The 19,277-nt window shown below is 43.3% G+C and overlaps 1 protein-coding gene across 1 annotated transcript; it reads left to right on the top strand.

The window, feature by feature from the left end:
* Positions 1 to 1,372: 1,372 nt before the first annotated feature.
* myo1ha (myosin IHa) lies at positions 1,373 to 18,830 on the top strand. Its single transcript, XM_038997169.1, has 31 exons — positions 1,373 to 1,513; positions 1,733 to 1,848; positions 2,164 to 2,362; positions 3,989 to 4,069; positions 4,336 to 4,515; positions 4,603 to 4,701; positions 4,910 to 5,023; positions 5,133 to 5,204; positions 5,390 to 5,509; positions 5,609 to 5,676; positions 7,648 to 7,753; positions 7,977 to 8,057; positions 8,213 to 8,304; positions 10,047 to 10,141; positions 10,292 to 10,338; positions 10,570 to 10,650; positions 10,984 to 11,089; positions 11,282 to 11,399; positions 11,681 to 11,794; positions 11,876 to 11,952; positions 12,034 to 12,102; positions 14,745 to 14,829; positions 15,072 to 15,234; positions 15,346 to 15,429; positions 16,365 to 16,458; positions 16,565 to 16,620; positions 16,782 to 16,917; positions 17,159 to 17,229; positions 17,429 to 17,526; positions 17,710 to 17,809; positions 18,804 to 18,830. The coding sequence occupies exons 1-31, from the start codon at positions 1,388 to 1,390 to the stop codon at positions 18,828 to 18,830; spliced, it is 3,075 nt and encodes a 1,024-aa protein (XP_038853097.1). The 5' UTR covers positions 1,373 to 1,387.
* Positions 18,831 to 19,277: the final 447 nt, after the last annotated feature.

Genomic DNA, 19,277 nt, shown 5'->3' on the forward strand with positions numbered 1-19,277 from the left:
CACTATTTAGTCTGCCCCGTTGTCTCAAGACGGCCCCGTTTCAGAGGGTTCTCAGATCAGACAAATACTGCCCCCTCCCTCCTTCCCTCCCTCATTCCCTCCCTCCTTTGCCCTCACCCTTCCTCTGTCCAACCACCCCCCGCCCCCCCTCCCCTTCTCACCCCAAAATAGGGCAAATCTCCTCTATTGTGTTTCAACTGGCCAGTGTGAAATTGACTGTGACGTTAAATGTTTTCTAATGAATAATTACTGAATGGATATGCTGGGGGAATATATGTAATGGATTGTAGACTGCATTTTAAAAACCTCCTTTTTGTCTCTGCTCCGTGGTATTTACAGGACAAAAACACTTGGCCTTTCTCAGAAGTAACAAGGGCTATGGAATGGGAGGGGAGTGTGTGTGTGTGTGTGTGTGGGGGGGGGGGTACTAAGGGCTTTGTGTCAATTAGATCCAATGGATTATCTTTTTGAAATGTTTTTTTTACAGACAGAGTTGAGAATCAAAGGAGTTCTGCCTTCTAAAGAAGGAGAAAAAAAGAAAACCTACAAAAGCTGTGAAGAAACCTTTGGTCCAAGTGTTGGTGTTGAGAATGCAAAACAGATTACTGAACATTTTCCCACTCTGCTTTTCTCAAATGTGCCGTTGTTTTCGGGTTCCCCTGTTCCATTTGCACAGGGTGAGGTTGGTGTGTTTGGTTGGTGTGAGCTGTGGTGGCCTATGGGCTGCTGGCCAACACCTCCGTACTATGTGCTCTGTAGCCAACATTAGCTTCTGTCTGTAGACTACCTCGACACAATCAGAGGGCTCTGCTCCAAAGCCCCATGAGAGCCACAGAGCCCTTGTTTCAGTAGAACTAACAGGGACTCCGCTTGTGCTTTTTTTCTGTTCAACCAAAGAGCCTTTTGTAACTTGACTTATACACGATGGAGGAGTTGCTAGTTGTTTACGTCAAATGTTGGCTTGAATGTTGGCTGTATGGTTCATATACAAATGCCATACATATGATATAATATTAATACATTTCTTATCTCATGAAACTACACAAATCCTTAGTTTTAGGCAAACAACCAAAACAAAATTCTCATGAGGTGGAGTGGTGTGCTCAGGTCCAATGAATGTCTAGTTAGTGGACCCCCAAAGCCAAAAGTTCTGTGCCTCTTTAAGTCCTCTTATTTATCCATATACTTTTGTTTGGATGCATGTCTGTAAATGTGGAACTATATAAGGACTTCGTAAAACATTCATAAGCAGCTCATAATACCTTTATGAAATGCTCATTTTCTTCTTCAAGCCCTTATGTACAGTAGGTATCCTTCATATCAAGCATTGCTGCTGTGTGATTGGCTGTAGGGGCATAAGGCACAGGGTGCCCAGGGTCAGCTGGACATGGAGGGGGCTCTGACCGCCCGAGACCGCGTGGGGATCCAGGACTTTGTCCTGTTGGACACCCATACCAGCGAGACTGCTTTCCTAGGCAACCTGAAAAAACGCTTCAGTGAGGACCTAATTTATGTGAGTTCGGAAGTGGCTAACTTAGTACCAACATTATGATATACAGTATGTAGTATCATGTATAATGACGCCATCATTTTAGACTCACTTGCAGACCCTTTTTTGGTGCAATAGTTGAAGGAAAAATATATTATAAGCAACTTTCTGGGATTTTTAGCGAATGTTTTAGAACTATCAACTTACAGATATACTGTAAACCTGTTGTTTCTTCCTGTGCAGACCTATATAGGCACTCTGCTAGTGTCTGTGAACCCCTACAAGGAGTTGGATATCTACAGTAAAAAACAGATGGATATATACATGGGCGTCAACTTTTTTGAGCTTCCACCACATATGTGAGTGTGTTACATAATTTTTTGTGCATGTCTATCTGCATGTTGAAATTGTATTGTTTGTCACTCATGAGATCAGATGCCAATCCACAGTATAAGCCCACACACGGTACAACGTTTATACAATGTTTATACAACATCGCTGTCTGACGTCTGTCTGGGTGCAGGAATAAAGCACAGGAGCAGCATATACCATATATAGGATTTTCTTTCATTATTCTCATTCCTTATTGGCCCAGCATCTGTGTAGAAATGATTCATTGTGGAATGCAAAATGTGCATATCACTTGACACAATCCATTTTTTTGATTTTTGAAGTTATGCCCTGGCGGACAACGCCTACCACACCATGATGACTGAGGCCAACAACCACTTCATCCTCATCTCTGGGGAGAGTGGTGCCGGCAAGACCGAGGCTTCCAAGAAGATCCTACAGTACTATGCTGTGAGCTGCCCCAGTACCACCCTACTGGACAGCGTCAGGGACCGGATGCTGGTGTCCAACCCTGTGCTAGAGGTCTGATCGGACTGTTCTTAGCACTCACTATTATCACACATCTGGTCAGATCTGCTCTCTCACTATTTGTGCTGTGCTATGTTTATTGTCATCATAGCTGTTTAGTACAAATAGATCTGGGACCAGGCTATCACACATCCTGGATCACATAGTAGGGTTGTTCCACGAAATGAGTCATTTTGATATTTTAAGTAGGAATTGTGCCCCAATATTGGATTTTAAAATCCTGTTATATTAAATGAAGTGCACTTTAAATAGACCACATGGAAAATGAATTATAAAAAATATCCTATATATGAATAAAGACTTGCTAAAGTACCAAAATTCAGTATTCTCTGTGACTTCTCTGACGTCCAACCAACATTTATCCAAGTTTTCACCATCACTGTAAAGCCGTAGTTATTTTGTTGCTTTTACAAAGTAATTTCTGAGGATAATTATGTATTTAATGTGATTATTGATAAATTTTAAGGTAAAACAAAACCTTTCCCTCATTTTAAGGTCAACCCTGTTATGTTAACTGAACTCTCGTTTTAATATGGTGAAACTGTTCCTTTTTAAAAACTTTTTTCCAAAAGACACATTGAACACGTAATAGTCAAATCATAGTGTAGAAGCAGGCGAGCTGGTTCTACTCTTTACGTAAAAGCAGGCGAGCTGGTTCTACTCTTTACGTAAAAGCAGGCGAGCGGGTTCTACTCTTTACGTAAAAGCAGGCGAGCTGGTTCTACTCTTTACGTAAAAGCAGGCGAGCTGGTTCTACTCTTTACGTAAAAGCAGACGAGCTGGTTCTACTCTTTACGTTAAAGCAGGTGAGCTGGTTCTACTCTTTACGTAAAAGCAGGCGAGCTGGTTCTACTCTTTACGTAAAAGCAGGCGAGCTGGTTCTACTCTTTACGTAAAAGCAGGCGAGCTGGTTCTACTCTTTATGTAAAAGCAGGCGAGCTGGTTCTACTCTTTACGTAAAAGCAGGCGAGCTGGTTCTACTCTTTACGTAAAAGCAGGCGAGCGGGTTCTACTCTTTACGTAAAAGCAGGCGAGCTGGTTCTACTCTTTATGTAAAAGCAGGCGAGCTGGTTCTACTCTTTATGTTAAAGCAGGTGAGCTGGTTCTACTCTTTACGTAAAAGCAGGCGAGCGGGTTCTACTCTTTACGTAAAAGCAGGCGAGCTGGTTCTACTCTTTATGTAAAAGCAGGCGAGCTGGTTCTACTCTTTTTGGACATATTGGGGTGTGGGTCTAGCAGAACACGTTAACCGTGTTACCTATACATAGACAGGCTAGAATGTTATTTTAAAAATTATAATTTTTAGAAGCTTGCATTCAATTGGCCCTCCCTGTTGCATAGAACAAGCTTCCATTCCCCCTGTCACGAGGGGATTTATGACTGATTTAAGATGAAATCATCAACCCTGTTACTTTATTTGGCACTTAATAGGTACTTACTATAGTCTTTTTTTATAACCTCTTGAGATAAGATTTTTATATTTTTATTAAGTTGAACATCAATGTTAGATGAAATGAAAAGTGTTTTTTCAACAAGTTACACTACCCAAAAGGGACTCATTTCTTGGAACAACCCAGTAGTAAATCTCTCAGTGATTGATGCCTCAGTGTTTCCCAACAGGCTTTCGGCAACGCCAAAACACTGAAGAATGACAACTCTAGTCGCTTTGGAAAGTACATGGATATCCAGTTTGACATCCAAGTAAGGAATGATGGAGACTATGGGCTTATGTTCTTATAGTGAGCAGACGACATGAGTATTGGTTTTTCCTTGAAACACTTTTGCTCCACTTGATTTTGATGGAACAAAGCAATTCTATTTAACCCAGGACCCATATTCACAAAGCTTGTCAGTGTAGGAGTTTCCCAGGTCACCACTCCTACTCTGAGACGATTTGTTAATTCAGGTCCAGGTCTGGTAAGCAGTTCATTGAGGCTAATTGATAATTGATCACGTTTACCCTCCAGGGGGATGCCGTGGGGGGCCATATCCTGAGCTACCTGCTGGAGAAGTCCCGAGTGGTCCACCAGAACCACGGAGAGAGGAACTTCCACATCTTCTACCAGCTGGTGGAGGGAGGGGAGGAAGACCTGCTGCATCAGCTAGGCCTCGAGAGCAACTGCCAGTACTACAGTTACTTGGTGCAAGTATGGGCAACCACTGTGGTCCATTGATTGGCTAGCTAGGGCTAGGCTAACTGCCACTATATAATGGCAACTCCTTCTCTCAAATAGGACGAGTGTGCCAATGTGACCTCAATCAATGACAAGAACGACTGGAAGACGGTGAGAAACGCCCTGTCCGTCATCGACTTTGACGAGAGTGATATACAAGTGAGTTGCTGTCACACTGTTTGTGGAAACAGCTTTTGTGATGACATTCATTCAAATGAGCTGTATATCTTATTGAAATATACTGTGCAGTACTAGGCTGCACATACTTTTGCTTTGTGTATATGTGTGTGTGAGGGGAGCTGCTTACACACAGCCGGCCACCATCCTAACCCTATTCCTAACCCTCACATGTCTGCATTCTCTGCAGCACCTATTTGGGATCATAGCAAGCGTCCTTCACTTAGGGAATGTGCAGTTTGAAGCTGACAGCAAAGGCTACGCCACGTTGAACAAGAACACAGAACTCCGCTGGGTGTCAACAGTAAGCCTTGTTATTCCTTGGACACTCCGCAACGACACCATGCCAAAGCCCTGGAGACCACAGTCTGCCTACACTTTGCTGACTTTGTGTTGCGTGTGATCATCTGTAGTTGCTGGGGATTAACGTTCAAGTACTGCAGGAGGGGCTGACATACAGGAAGATTGAGGCCAAAACAGATGAGGTGAGAGAGTGAGGAGGGGTAATGACTGACTGAATTAACTAATTATTAATTAACTGCACTTACTAGTGGTAAACCCAGTACTCTTTCTCATTCATGATTTCAGCTGTTTCAATCAGATGTGAATTTGCATGCTCTTGTCAGGTTTGGAATTATGTAATGTTTTCCTTTTTAAAATCACCATCCAGGTGCTCAGCCCGTTCACAGTGGACCATGCCATCTATGCCAGAAATGCCCTGGCCAAAGCCATCTATGGACGCACCTTTACCTGGCTGGTCAATAAGATCAATGATTCCATGGAGAATAAGGTTAGCAGATACTGTAAGTGATAAGCTCATGTCAAGATGGAACAGGAGCCCTGGTGATCTGTGTGACTGACCACTGTTTCCTAAAACCTTTTTCGACAGGAACCGTCAAGGAAGACAGTCATTGGTCTCCTTGACATATATGGCTTTGAGGTTTTCTATGTCAACAGGTAGGTGGAACCAGAGCCATATATTTAGAGTTAGGACATTGATGTTTCCACATTTTTATGCATTTACATGACACAGTACAATCAAATAATTCCATATGGCAGCCATGTTAGCTCCCCATGGGCAATAGCAGTTTATGGAATTTTCTTAATTTTGAACAAAGCTATGTAACTGAACCTCTAAAATTAAAAGTAGAATCCAAATACTTGTCATGAATGGATCAATTGAAAGCTCAATGGCATCAACATTGCGTCCGTTTTAAAAGTTGTCCGAACTCTATATATACAGTGCATTCGGTAAGTATTCAGACCGCTTGACTTTTTCCACATTTTGTTACTTTACAGCCTTATTCTAAAATTAATTATATATATTTTTAATTACATTTTTAAAATTTAATATTTTTTTTTCCTCATCAATCTACACACAATGCCCTGTAATGACAAAGCAAAAACAGGTTTTTATACAATTTTGCAATTAATTAAAAATGAAAAACTGAAATATCACATTTACATAAGTATTCAGACCCTTTACTCAGTACTTTGTTGAAGAACCTTTGGCAGCGATTACAGCCTTGAGTCTTCTTGGGTATGACGCTACAAGCTTGGCACACCTGTATTTGGGGAGTTTCTCCCACTCTTCTCTGCAGATACTCTCAAGCTCTGTCAGGTTGGATGGGGAGTGTCACTGCACAGCTATTTTCAGGTCTCTCCAGAGATGTTCGGTCGGGTTCAAGTCCCAGCTCTGGCTGGGCCACTCAAGGACCTTACGAAACTTGTCCCGAAGCCACTCCTGCATTGTCTTGGCTGTGTGCTTAGGGTCGTTGAACCGTCGCCCCAGTCTGAGGTCCTGAGCGCTCTGGAGCAGGTTTTTATCAAGGATCTCTCTGTACTTTGCTCCGTTCATCTTTCCCTAGATCCTGACTAGTCTCCCAGTCCCTGCCGCTGAAAAACATCCCCACAGCATGATTCTGCCACCACCATGCTTCACCGTAGGATGGTGCCAGGTTTCCTCCAGACGTGACGCTTGGCATTCAGGCCAAAGAGTTCAATCTTGGTTTCATTAAACAAGACAATCTTGTTTCTCATGTCATGTGCCTTTTACTGAGGAGTGGCTTCGGTCTGGCAACTCTACCATAAAGGCCTGATTGGTGGAGTGCTGCAGAGATGGTTGTCTTTCTGGAAGGTTCTCCCATCTCCACAGAGGAAATCTAGAGCTCTATCAGAGTGACCATCGGGTTCTTGGTCACCTCCCTGACCAAGGCCCTTCTCCCCGGATTGCTCAGTTTGGCCGGGCGGCCAGCTCTAGGAAGAGTCTTGGTGGTTCCAAACTTCTTCCATTTAAGAATGATGAAGGCCACTGTGTTCTTGGGGACCTTCAATGATGCAGAAATGTTTTGGTACTCTTCCACAGATCTGTGCCTCGACACAATCCTGTCTCGGAGCTCTACGGACAATTCCTTCGACCTCACTGCTTGGTTTTTGCTCTGATATGCACTGTCAACTGTGAGATCTTATATAGACAGGTGTGTGCCTTTCCAAATTATGTCCAATCAATTGAATTTACCACAGGTGGACTCCAATCAAGTTGTAGAAACATCTCAAGGATGATCAATGGAAACAGGATGCACCTGAGCTCAATTTCGAGTCTCTTATCAAAGTGTCTGAATAATTAAGTTAATAAGGTATTTAAAAAAAAAAAAAAAAATTATACATTTGCAAAAATCTCTAAAAACCTGGTTTTGCTTTGTCATTACGGGGTATTTTGTGTAGATTGATGAGAACATTTTGTTCTTTAATCCATTTTTGAATAAGTCTGTTACATAACAAAATGTGGAAAAAGGGAATGGGTCTGAACACTTCCCGAATGCATTGTATAGCTCTGGGTGGAACTAGGCTGTGCAGTAAATTGTAGAAAACTGGTGGGCTACATTTTAAGGTACACATCAATTGTTATCTGTTGTATGTCCATTCCAGTTTTGAGCAGTTCTGTATAAACTACTGCAACGAGAAACTGCAGCAGCTTTTTATCCAGCTGACCTTGAAGTCGGAGCAGGAGGAATACGAGGCAGAGGGCATTGGGGTACACGTAATTTTTCCACACACGGATATTTATCTATCCTAGTCTATCCGGTTCTATTTAGTCAACATGTGTAATATGGCATTTGTACCTTGTCATAGTATTACTTTGTTGTTATAGTTACTGTTGCATCCTGCAATGCCTTGTGTGTTTATGCTGAGTTTAGCTTAGGTAGTATTCCCGTAACTCACACGTCTTCCCATCACCTATTTCCTTTCATCTTCAGTGGGAGCCTGTCCAGTTCTTCAACAATAAGATTATCTGTGACTTAGTGGAGGAGAAACACAGGGGCATCATTTCAGTACTGGTGAGGACACACAAATGGCACCCTATTCCCTATCTAGTGCACTACTTTTGATCAGGACTCAACCCATAGAGTAAATTAGTGATGCATGATGCATCCTATTGCTCTTGGGAAGGACATAGGCTGAAATGAAAGGGATGATCTTGTTGCTTTCTCAGGATGAAGAATGCCTGAGACCTGGAGAGGCCACTGACTTCACATTTCTGGAGAAGCTTGAGGAGAAAATGGGCAGTCACCCTCATTTCATCACGTGAGTTCAGCTATCTCCCTCGCTCCCCGAACCACAGTCCTGCATATGTACATGTTGACCACACACACGGATATACAACAGCGTTAATTCAACCTCTCTTATCACTTAAGTTCAAATCCCTAACCCCCCCCCCCCACCTCACGGGCAAAACATTTTGGTGGCTCCCTTCTTGACGGCAGAGAGAAAACATTTAATTTTCAAGTTAATTTCCTGCAATTCCACACATGTACATCATTTGAGTCAATTGGAGGTGTACCTGTGGATGTATTTCAAGGCCTACCTTCAAACCCAGTGCCTCTTTGCTTGACATCATGGGAAAATCAAAAGAAATCAGCCAAGACCTCAGAAAAAAATTGGTTCATCCTTGGAAGCAATTTCCAAATGCCTGAAGGTACCACGTTCATCTGTACAAACAATAGTACGCAAGTATAAACACCATGGAACCACGCAGCCGTCATACCGCTCAGGAAGGAGACGCATTCTGTCTCCTTTGGTGCGAAAAGTGCAAATCAATCCCAGAACAACAGCAAAGGACCTTGTGAAGATGCTGGAGGAAACAGGTACAAAATTATCTATATCCACAGTAAAACGAGTCCTATATCGATATAACCTGAAAGGCTGCTCAGCAAGGAAGAAGCCACTGCTCCAAAACCGCCATAAAAAAGCCAGACTACGGTTTGCAACTGCACATGGGGACAAAGATTGTACTTTTTGGAGAAATGTCCTCTGGTCTGATGAAACAAAAATATAATTGTTTGGCCATAATGACCATCGTTATGTTTGGAGGGAAAATGGGGAGGCTTGCAAGCTGAAGAACACCATCCCAACCGTGAAGCACGGGGGTGGTAGCATCATGTTGTGGGGGTGCTTTGCTGCAGGAGGGTCTGGTGCACTTCACAAAATAGATGGCATCATGAGGAAAGAAAATTATGTGGATATATTGAAGCAACATCTCAAGACATCAGTCAGGAAGTTAAAGCTTGGTCGCAAATGGGTCTTCCAAATGGACAATGACCCAAAGGATACTTCCAAAGTTGTCGCACAATGGCTTAAGGACAACAAAGTCAAGGTATTGGAGTGGCCATCACAAAGCTCTGACCTCAATCCCATAGAAAATTTGTGGGCAGAACTGATAAAGCGTGTGCGAGCAAGGAGGCCTGCAAACCTGACTCAGTTACACCAGCTCTGTCAGGAGGAATGGGCCAAAATTCACCCAACTTATTGTGTGAAGCTTGTGGAAGGCTACCCGAAACGTTTGACCCAAGTTAAACAATTGAACTGAAATACTAATTGAGTGTATGTAAACTTCTGACCCACTGGGAATGTGATGAAAGAAATAAAAGCTGCAATAAATCATTCTCTCTAATATTATTCTGACATTTCACATTTTTTAAATAAAGTGGTGATTCTCACTGGTCTAAGACAGGGCATTTTTACTAGGATTGAATGTCAGGAATTGTGAAAAGCTGAGTTTAAATGTATTTGGCTAAGGTGTATGTAAACTTCAGACTTCAACTGTATATGCAGTATATTATTTTTGGTGGTCTGGGGCCCCGTAACGTCCTGGGGCCCTAAGCAACCGTTTGTCACTTATGCCTGAAGCCGGCCCTGGATGGACCTCTTGTCCTATTCTGAACCTGTGAGTCGACACAGTAAGAAGGCTTAGGCTCTATCTTTAATTGCCTCTCACTCTTCATCCCTCTCCCCCCCCCCCCCCTCTCTCTCTGTCCCATTGACTGCAGGCACAAGTTGTCTGACAAGAAGATACGTAAGACGCTGGATAGGGGCGACTTTCGCCTTCTGCATTACGCTGGGGAGGTCACCTATGGCGTTGTGGGTAAGGGATCCCATGGTCTCAGGCCCAGTGGTGGCATTACCCTCCTCTTCAATGTCCCTACATGTCCTACTTGTAGATTTCACTGCCACTCTCACGTGTCCCTTCTCACTCACCACTCTTTCTCGCATGTTGTTGTTTGTGTCATCCCAGGGTTCATCGACAAAAACAATGACATGTTATACAGAAACATCAAAGATGTAAGTCTGCAGGTTTCTACTGATGGATTATGTGAGACAGGGGAGGAAGGAAGGAGGGGAGGAGGGGGGGGGGGGGGCAGAGAATGGGACTCTTTTCAATTGGTTCCTTAATTATTTACTCTCCTGTAGAAGTTTTGTAAATAATACAAGAGGAGGGGAATGCAGTGAATTTGCCCAATTGGTTTTGAGTATCCACTTTGATGCGTGGTGTGTGTGTATGTGTGTACACAGGTGATGCGGCAGTCTAAAAATGCCATAGTCAGAGAGTGCTTTGCTTCCACAGAGTCGGATAGCAGGCGGCGACCAGAGACGGTGAGAGCTCACCAAGTTTTCCCCACCACTTTCTTGTCTGTCCCCCTGAAGTCACAATGACATTGTTTTTTCCCCCTTGTACACTGCCTCAATAGTATAACATATTGTACAGTATAGCTGGATAGGAACACACAGTTTTCAGAATGACGGACAACTGAGAAAAGTAAAAGATGTCTCTGTGTTTATATTGGATTATTTATTGTCCCCTTATGCAGCATTTGAACGTCATTTACCTCTGTAACTGGCAGCCTGTTGTGGTCCATCATCCATGTGTATTTGACAGATAAACTGTTGGGGGACTCTACAACTGATCCCAGGCCTGTTTCTCTGTAGGTTGCTAGCCAGTTTAAGAGCAGTCTGCTGGGACTGACAGACATCCTCATGTCTAAGGAGCCCTGGTATGTGCGCTGCCTCAAATCCAACGAGTCCAAACAGCCAGGTGAGAGACCCTCTGACCTCCACCACGTGCACAATATCATCACCAGCTGGTGGTACTTCCAAACTTCAATCTACTTCAATCTGTCAACTGTGTTTATGAAGCAATTTCTCCTTCATTCTCTCTCTTTTTCCCTTTGTGTCTATTTCTCCCTCTCTCTTTTTTTTGGCACACACACAAACACACATGCTACAGGTCGTTTTGACGACGTGCTGGTTCGGCACCAAGTGAAGTACCTGGGGCTGATGGAACACCTTAGGGTCAGACGGGCAGGTTTTGCATACCGACGCCGCTACGAGTTGTTTCTGCAGAGGTAGGCCAACAGAACTTGTTGCTTTAGTAGACCACATTGATTACTTTGTAGAAACAATATTTTCCTTATAACATTAGGCTTCACCGGCAAATGATTCGACCAGAATCTTTGAAAGATTTTGCCTTTACTTGAGCTGTTGATATCAAATAATGAATTAATTTCTTTATTCTGTCCCCTTGGGTAATGTTGTGTTGCATTTTAACACAAACAAGCACAGGCATTACAGGCATTCCAAATACTGTACATCTAGGACAATGAGGTGATGTGTGATCCACCTCCAGATACAAGCCCCTATGCCCAGCCACCTGGCCCCATTGGAGAGGAGTGGCTGCAGAAGGAGTGGAAGTGCTGGTGCAGCACCTGGGATACCTACCAGATGAGTACAAAATGGGCAGGTGAGAGCAGTTTGGGCAACTCATTTCTCCTCCACTAGATTGGTTCTTACAAATCTCTGTTACTTTTCCATTTCACTCTAGAACCAAGATATTTATCCGCCACCCCAGGACACTTTTTGCCACAGAAGATGCCTTCGAGGTCTGCAAACATAAACTTGGTAAGGGCATGAAAGCTAAGAGAAATCAAGAGATTTTATTTACTTGCATAGAGATTTCAATATTATTAATGGGTATTACAGCATCAAGGATTCAGGCCCAGTACAAGGGATACCGGCAAAAAGGAGAATTCAGAAGACAGAAAGAAGCTGGTAAGTGACAGCAAAGCTACATGGATGTGGTCCTCTGTAGCTCAGTTGGAAGAGCATGGCACTTGCAACACCAGGATAGTGGGTTCGATTTCCAGGACCACTGATACAGTGCCTTCAGAAAGTATTCATACCCCTTGACTTTTTCACACATTTTGTTACGTTACAGCCTTATTCTAAAATGTATTAAATACATAAAAATCCTCAGTAATCTACACACAATGCCCCATAATGACAAAGCGAAAACAGGTTTTTAGAATTTTCTGTAAATGTATAAAAACTAATTACCCTTTTCTATGAGACTCGAAATTGAACTCAGGTGCATCCTGTTTCCATTGATCATCCTTGAGATGTTTCTACAACTTGGAGTCCACCTGTGGTAAATTCAATTGATTGGACATGATTTGGAAAGGCACACACCTGTCAATATAAGGTCCCACAGGTGACAGTGCATATCAGAGCAAAAACCAAGCCATGAGGTCCAAGGAATTGTCCGTAGAGCTCCGAGACAGGATTGTGTCGAGGCACAGATCTGTGGAAGAGTACCAAAAAATGTCTGCAGCATTGAAGGTCCCCCAAGAACACAGTGGCCTCCATCATTTTTAAATGGAAGAAGTTTGGAACCACCAAGACTCTTCCTAGAGCTGGCTTCCCGGCCAAACTGAACAATCGGGGGAGAAGAGCCTTGGTCAGGGAGGTGAACAAGAACCCGATGGTCACTCTGATAGAGCTCTAGATTTCCTCTGTGGAGATGGGAGAACCTTCCAGAAGGACAACCATCTCTGCAGCACTCCACCAATCAGGCCTTTTAAGGTAAAGTGGCCAGACGGAAGCCACTCCTCAGTAAAAAGCACCACAGCCCGCTTGGAGTTTTCCAAAAGGCACCAAAAGACTCTCAGACCATGAGAAGCAAGATTGTCTGGTCTGATGAAACCAAGATTGAACTCTTTGGCCTGAATGCCAAGCGTCACATCTGGAGGAAAACTGGCACCATCCTACGGTGAAGCATGGTGGTGGCAGAATCATGCTGTGGGGATGTTTTTCAGCGGCAGGGACTGGGAGACTAGTCAGGATCTAGGGAAAGATGAACGGAGCAAAGTATAATCAAGTCAAATCAAATTTTATTGGTCACATACACATGGTTAGCAGTGTAGCGGAATGCTTGTGCTTCTAGTTCTGACAGTGCAGTAATATCTAGCATGTAATCTAACAAATTCACAATAACTACCTTATACACACAATTGTAAAGGGATGAATAAGAATATATACATATACATTTATGGATGAGCGATGGCCGTGCGGCATAGGCAAGATGCAGTAGATGGTATAGAATACAGTATATACAGTACATATGAGATGAGAAATGTAGGATATTTCGACATTATTAAAGTGCCGTTATTTAAAGTGATCAGTGATACCTTTATTAAATCCATTTATTAAATGTATTAAAGTGGCCAGAGATTTGAGTCTGTATGTTGGCAGCAGCCACTCTATGTTGGTGATGGCTGTTTAGCAGTCTGATGGCCTTGAGATAGAAGCTGTTTTTCAGTCTCTCTGTCCCAGCTTTGATGCACCTGTACTGACCTCGCCTTCTGGATGATAGCGGGGTGAACAGGCAGTGGCTCGTTGTTGTCCTTGATGATCTTTTTGGCCTTCCTGTGACATCAGGTGCTGTAGGTGTCCTGGAGGGCAGGTAGTTTGCCCCCGGTGATGCGTTGTGCAGACCGCACCACCCTCTGGAGAGTCTTGCGGTTGTGGACAGAACAGTTGCCGTTCCAGGCGGTGATACAGCCCGACAGGATGCTCTCGATTGTGCATCTGTAAAAGTTTGTGAGTGTTTTAGGTGACAAGCCGAATTTCTTCAGCCTCCTGAAGTTGAAGAGGCGCTGTCGCACCTTCTTCACCACGCTGTCTGTGTGGGTGGACCATTTCAGTTTGTCAGTGATGTGTACGCCAAGGAACTTAACTTTCCACCTTCTCCACTCCACTAGAGAGATATTTTGATGAAAACCTGCTCCAGAGCACTCGGGACCTCAGACTGGGGTGAAGGTTCCCCTTCCAACAGGACAATGACAATGAAGAATGGGAGAAACTCCCCAAATATAGGTGTGCCAAGTTTGTAGCGTCATACCCAAGAAGACTCGATGCTGTAATCACAGCCAAAGGTGCTTCAACAAAGTACTGAGTAAAGGGTCTGAATACTTATGTAAATGTCATCTTTCATTTAGTTTATTTCTTATAAATTACCTAAAATTTCTTAACCTGTTTTTGCTTTGTCATTATGGGTTATTGTGTGTAGATTGAGGAAAACAACTATTTAGTAGAATAAAGCTGTAACGTAAGAAAATGTGGAAAAAGTCAAGGGGTCTGAATACTTTCCAAAGGCACTGTATGTAGACAAATGTTTGGATGCATGTCTAAGTCGCTTTGGATAAAATCATCTGCTAAACGGCATAGATATATTATATATCATAATGTGTGTAACATGACAGGATAAACAGTGTGTCTTTTTGGAGAGCAGAAACATTGTAGGCAAGATACAGTATATATTCATGTCACTGGCCATGCAAACATCTACAGACATTCAATAAATTCACATTTTTCTCCATCTTGATTTGATACCTGTTGTGTAATGTGTTCTTTAGCCACCAAGATTGAGACTTGCTGGAGAGGAGTACAAGCCAGGAAAGAGAAAGAGAGGAGACAATGGGCTGTCAAGGTCATCAAGAAGTAAGAGGAGGGAGGACAAGATCACATCTTTAGGCTCTAGCACTTTAGGCTCTAGGCTCTAGCACTCTAACACCAATGTTGATCCATCAACCAAAATAACATATCATAAATTTATACTCTGAAGTTTATGCCACAAACTACAGATCCATAGTGGATTAAAGCCTATAATGTTCAGCACATTCCCAGAGGGCAGTATTATTATTAATACTGTAGATGACCAATTATGTACTTCTTTATTCCAGGTTTATTAAAGGATACATGACCAGAGGGGAGGCAAAGACTACTGATAACTCTGAATACCTGGCCTTTGTCAGACAGAACTACCTAAACAGGCTGAAAGACAATCTCCCAAAAACGGTTCTGGATAAAATCAGCTGGCTAACCCCTCCACCTGTATTGACTGAGGTATTTATTCACATTGGAATTCAATTACATTGAATTGAGGACAGCTATTTTGGTGTTAAAAGGGAAGCTCAGTGAAATGTCTATTGGACTGTGCTTGCTCTTCTTCTACAGGCCTCAGCGATCCTGCGTCAGCTCCACATGTGTGTCATGGTGACGAGGTACGTCAGAGGGATCACTGCACAACAGAAAGCACAGGTAAGGCTAGGATTACTCCAGAATTGTCCCTTTTAAATCATGATTTTATCAGGTTTGAAGGTAAGATCCAGGTGCAGACAGTGTCGAAGTAACAAAAGTTTATTAAATTGAACACGGGCAGGCAAAGGTACAGGACGGCATGCAGGCTCAGGGTCAGGTCAGGCAGAGGTCGGTAAGCCAGAGTAGTGGGGCAAAGGTACAGGACGGCATGCAGGCTTAGGGTCAGGTCAGGCAGAGGTCGGTAAGCCAGAGTAGTGGGGCAAAGGTACAGGACGGCATGCAGGCTCAGGGTCAGGTCAGGCTGAGGTCGGTAAACCAGAGTAGTGGGGCAAAGGTACCGGGCGGCATGCAGGCTTAGGGTCAGGTCAGGCAGAGGTCGGTAAGCCAGAGTAGTGGGGCAAAGGTACCGGACGACAGGCAGGCTCAGGTTAGGCAGAGGTCGGTAATCCAGAGGATTGGGGCAAAGGTACAGGACGGCAGGCAGGGTCAGGGCAGGCAGAGGTCGGTAATCCAGAGTAGTGGGGCAAAGGTACAGGACGGCAGGCAGGCTCAGGGCAGGCAGAAAGGTCAAAACTAGAAAACAGGAACTATAGACAATACAGGAGCAAGGGGAAAACCGCTGGTAGGTTTGATGAACAAAACTAACTGGCAACAGACAGAGAAAACAGGTATAAATACACAGGGGATAATGGAGAAGATGGGTGACACCTGGAGAGGGGTGGAGACAATCACAAAGACAGGTGAGACAGATCAGGGTGTGACAGACTTACATCATGGACATAGTAGACAACGTACTGTTGTTGTATACCTTACCTTTTTAGTGCCCTGTATAGCCTATTCTGTGTAACCAATTCGTGATCACAAAGATCCTATAAATCATAATTCTTTAGCTAGTTCTATGTTGGTGATGTTCATTCCTTGTCTCACCCTCCCAGCTTCAACTCAAGGGGATCACCAGTGTTATCTTCAAGGGCAAGAAGGACAGCTACCCTCAGAGTGTCTCCCAACCCTTTGTGGACACCAGGATCAGTCAGTATATAGTAGCAGATATCTGCTAATTACATGTGTCATCTTACTCACACTCGTATTTTAGGATCAAGTGCAAAAGGTGGCATTTGATATGTTATATTTTCAGGTGAACAGGACATCAACATGAAGGTCCTGCAGATAATTCGCCATGAACGCATCAAGGTAATTAAGACATTTGCATTGCAGTATGTCCTTAACCCTTAAACTCCCTTATTTTAAAATTCTCACTTTCTCTATCATTTTAAAACCCTTAACACTATCACTTTCTCTCCCGCTCCCTCCCTCTCTCTCTCCCAATCTCTGTTCTCTCTCTCTCTCTGCAGTATAGCGTACCAGTGGTGAAGTATGACAGGAATGGGTTTAAACCCCGACCTCGGCAGCTCATCCTCACGCAGACGGCTGCCTATGTGGTGGACGAGGCCAAGATCAAACAGAAAGTGCAGTACACTACTCTGAAAGGTGAGCCTACAACATGGTATGGATGTGATGCATGGGGTTTGAGCTTGTCTGGTCTCACTTGCAAAATAGATTTGATTTCAGTGGGGCGAATCCTAATTTCCATCTGCATCAAATTTTCACAATGGATTATTAGTTTAAAATTCAACTGAAGTGTAAGTTAGGAAAATACTGGTAATATATATAATATACAGTTTGTTTAAAAGTGTACTGATCTGTGTGAGTGCTGCTTACTCCATTGCAGGTGTGTCTGTCAGTACCTTGAGTGACGGCATCATAATTTTCCATATTGCAAGTGAAGACGTTAAACAGAAGGTAGGAGGACACTGTCGTCACACAGCATAGTATAATAGCTCGGTAAAGTGAGTGTAGTGCCTCTGTTTTTCAAGTGATTCTAACCAGGATATGTTTAGAAGGAAATCCATCCTATTACAGTGCACTACAGGCCTTGGAACATGGTGCCCTTTCAGGCACACCCCTAATGCTACCCAATGTGTCCTGACCTCATGTTCAGGGGGACCTGGTCATCCAGTGTGACCACCTGTTTGAAGTGTTGACCAAACTCAGTGTGGTTGCCAACAAGCAGAGCGCTATCAACGTGGTCCAGGGCAGGTGAGGCTGTGGCTGACAACAGGATGGATTCTGGGAGTTCTAGTCCGATGGATCAAGTAGCCAGATGAGCTGACTTATGTTTATTTCATCTTTATTTATTTAGCCAGGATAGTCCTCTCCGTAACACGTGCCACTGTTTTCCATGGAGTCCTGGATGAATATGATTATGCTGTTGTTTTTCAGCATCTCGTTTCAGATACAGGCGGGGAAAGAGGGCATTGTGGACTTCAGCAGTGGCCAGGAGTCCATGGTGTACAAGGACAAGAATGGACACCTCATGGTGGTGAGTAATGCTATTGCTGCTGCTGAGAGGAGCCTGGTCCCAGACCTGCTTGTGCTGTCTTGCCAACTCCTATGGCCATTGCCCACCATCCTTTGCCTCAGATCTGGGATCAGTCTTGTGCACAGTTGGCTAGTATCACATGCTTTCTGCTGACTTTAGCTGCTAGAAGAATAACAAGTCCTGTATTGTCCACACAAAGTGGAACGTTTCCTTTGGCTTCCTCGTGGCATTATACACAGAACAGACAAACAAATATTGAAACCACTGTGATCACGTTGAAATTATATCATATATACTGTATGAAATGTTAAAGGTCCAATGGAGCTGTTTTTATCTCAATATCAACTCATTTCTGGGTAACAATTAAGTACCTTACTGTGATTGATTTCAAAGAAAATTGTAAAAAAAAAAATGCTACTTAGCAACAAGCAATTTCTCAAGCAAGACATTTGCTAGGACTGTCTGCGAGTGGTCTGAGTGGGGAGGGGAAAACTGAAAACTAGATGTTATTGGCAGAGAGCTTTGGAACTCTTATTGGTCTAACTAATTTACTGCCTGGTGATTACACCAGGTAGGCCAAAACTCCATCCCACCCAAACAGGCTGAAATTTCAGACAGTCTTCTCAAACAGCTTTTGCACTAAGGGCATTATCAACATTTCCACAGTATTATTCCAATTTCATAGTGTGGAAGTACATATAAAACACAGGAATATCACATTTTTGACTGCACTGGGCCTTTAACAAATGTTTGGAGTAAGATACAGTGATTGTATGGTGGTCTGAAAGGCATGCACTATCTTGTTATGGACACAGTCAACCATTTAAAAAAAAGAAATGCAGAGTCTGAAACAGAGGGACTACATGGGTGTCCAATACAAATATCTAATTTAATTGCAAATGGTTTTTAAATGTTTTCTGTTATGTTCCCTAATGAACTTGACGCAGGTGATCAACACATGCAGGCTGAACAAATAACATATTTGTCACTCTAGGTATCCACTCGGACCAAGGCTCGGTGACCTGCTCAGTGCCCAGCAGATACACACTAAGGAGAGAACGAATAAGGTCTCAGGAGACTGACCAGGCACATTAGAACCTGTGGACAACATCTGGATTAGACCTAGAATTCTGCTCCTGTATAGCCTGATTCCAGATCTGTTTGTGTTGTGCATATATTTAACTCAATAGCCAGTTGGCAAGACACCACAAACAGATATGGAATCAGGCTGAGTTTTATAGAGATGAACCCCAAAACAGAACTACAACGGTTGTTTTCATGAAAGCTACAAACCATTGAACGACATTCTCTAGGCAGAGCTCATAAGAAAATAAATCCCCCTTCTTATGCCCCCATCCTGTCTAAGATAATTGACTGGAGACAAGTGTTCATTTAAGGGACCAAAACAGCACAAACCTATAAGGATCTTTCTTTGTGAATTCAAGGCTAAGGGAGGCATGTGTATACT

The sequence above is a fragment of the Salvelinus namaycush genome, chromosome 1 (genome assembly GCF_016432855.1).
Source record: "Salvelinus namaycush isolate Seneca chromosome 1, SaNama_1.0, whole genome shotgun sequence".
NCBI classification, from domain to species: Eukaryota; Metazoa; Chordata; class Actinopteri; order Salmoniformes; family Salmonidae; genus Salvelinus; species Salvelinus namaycush.

Coding starts and splice junctions, on each gene's coding strand:
- myo1ha (XM_038997169.1), top strand. CDS start 1,388: ATGGAGGGGGCTCTGACCGCCCGAGACCGCGTGGGGATCCAGGACTTT. Junction 2,363..3,988: donor TGTCCAACCCTGTGCTAGAG/GTCTGATCGGAC, acceptor GTTTCCCAACAG/GCTTTCGGCAACGCCAAAAC. Junction 5,677..7,647: donor GAGGTTTTCTATGTCAACAG/GTAGGTGGAACC, acceptor TGTCCATTCCAG/TTTTGAGCAGTTCTGTATAA.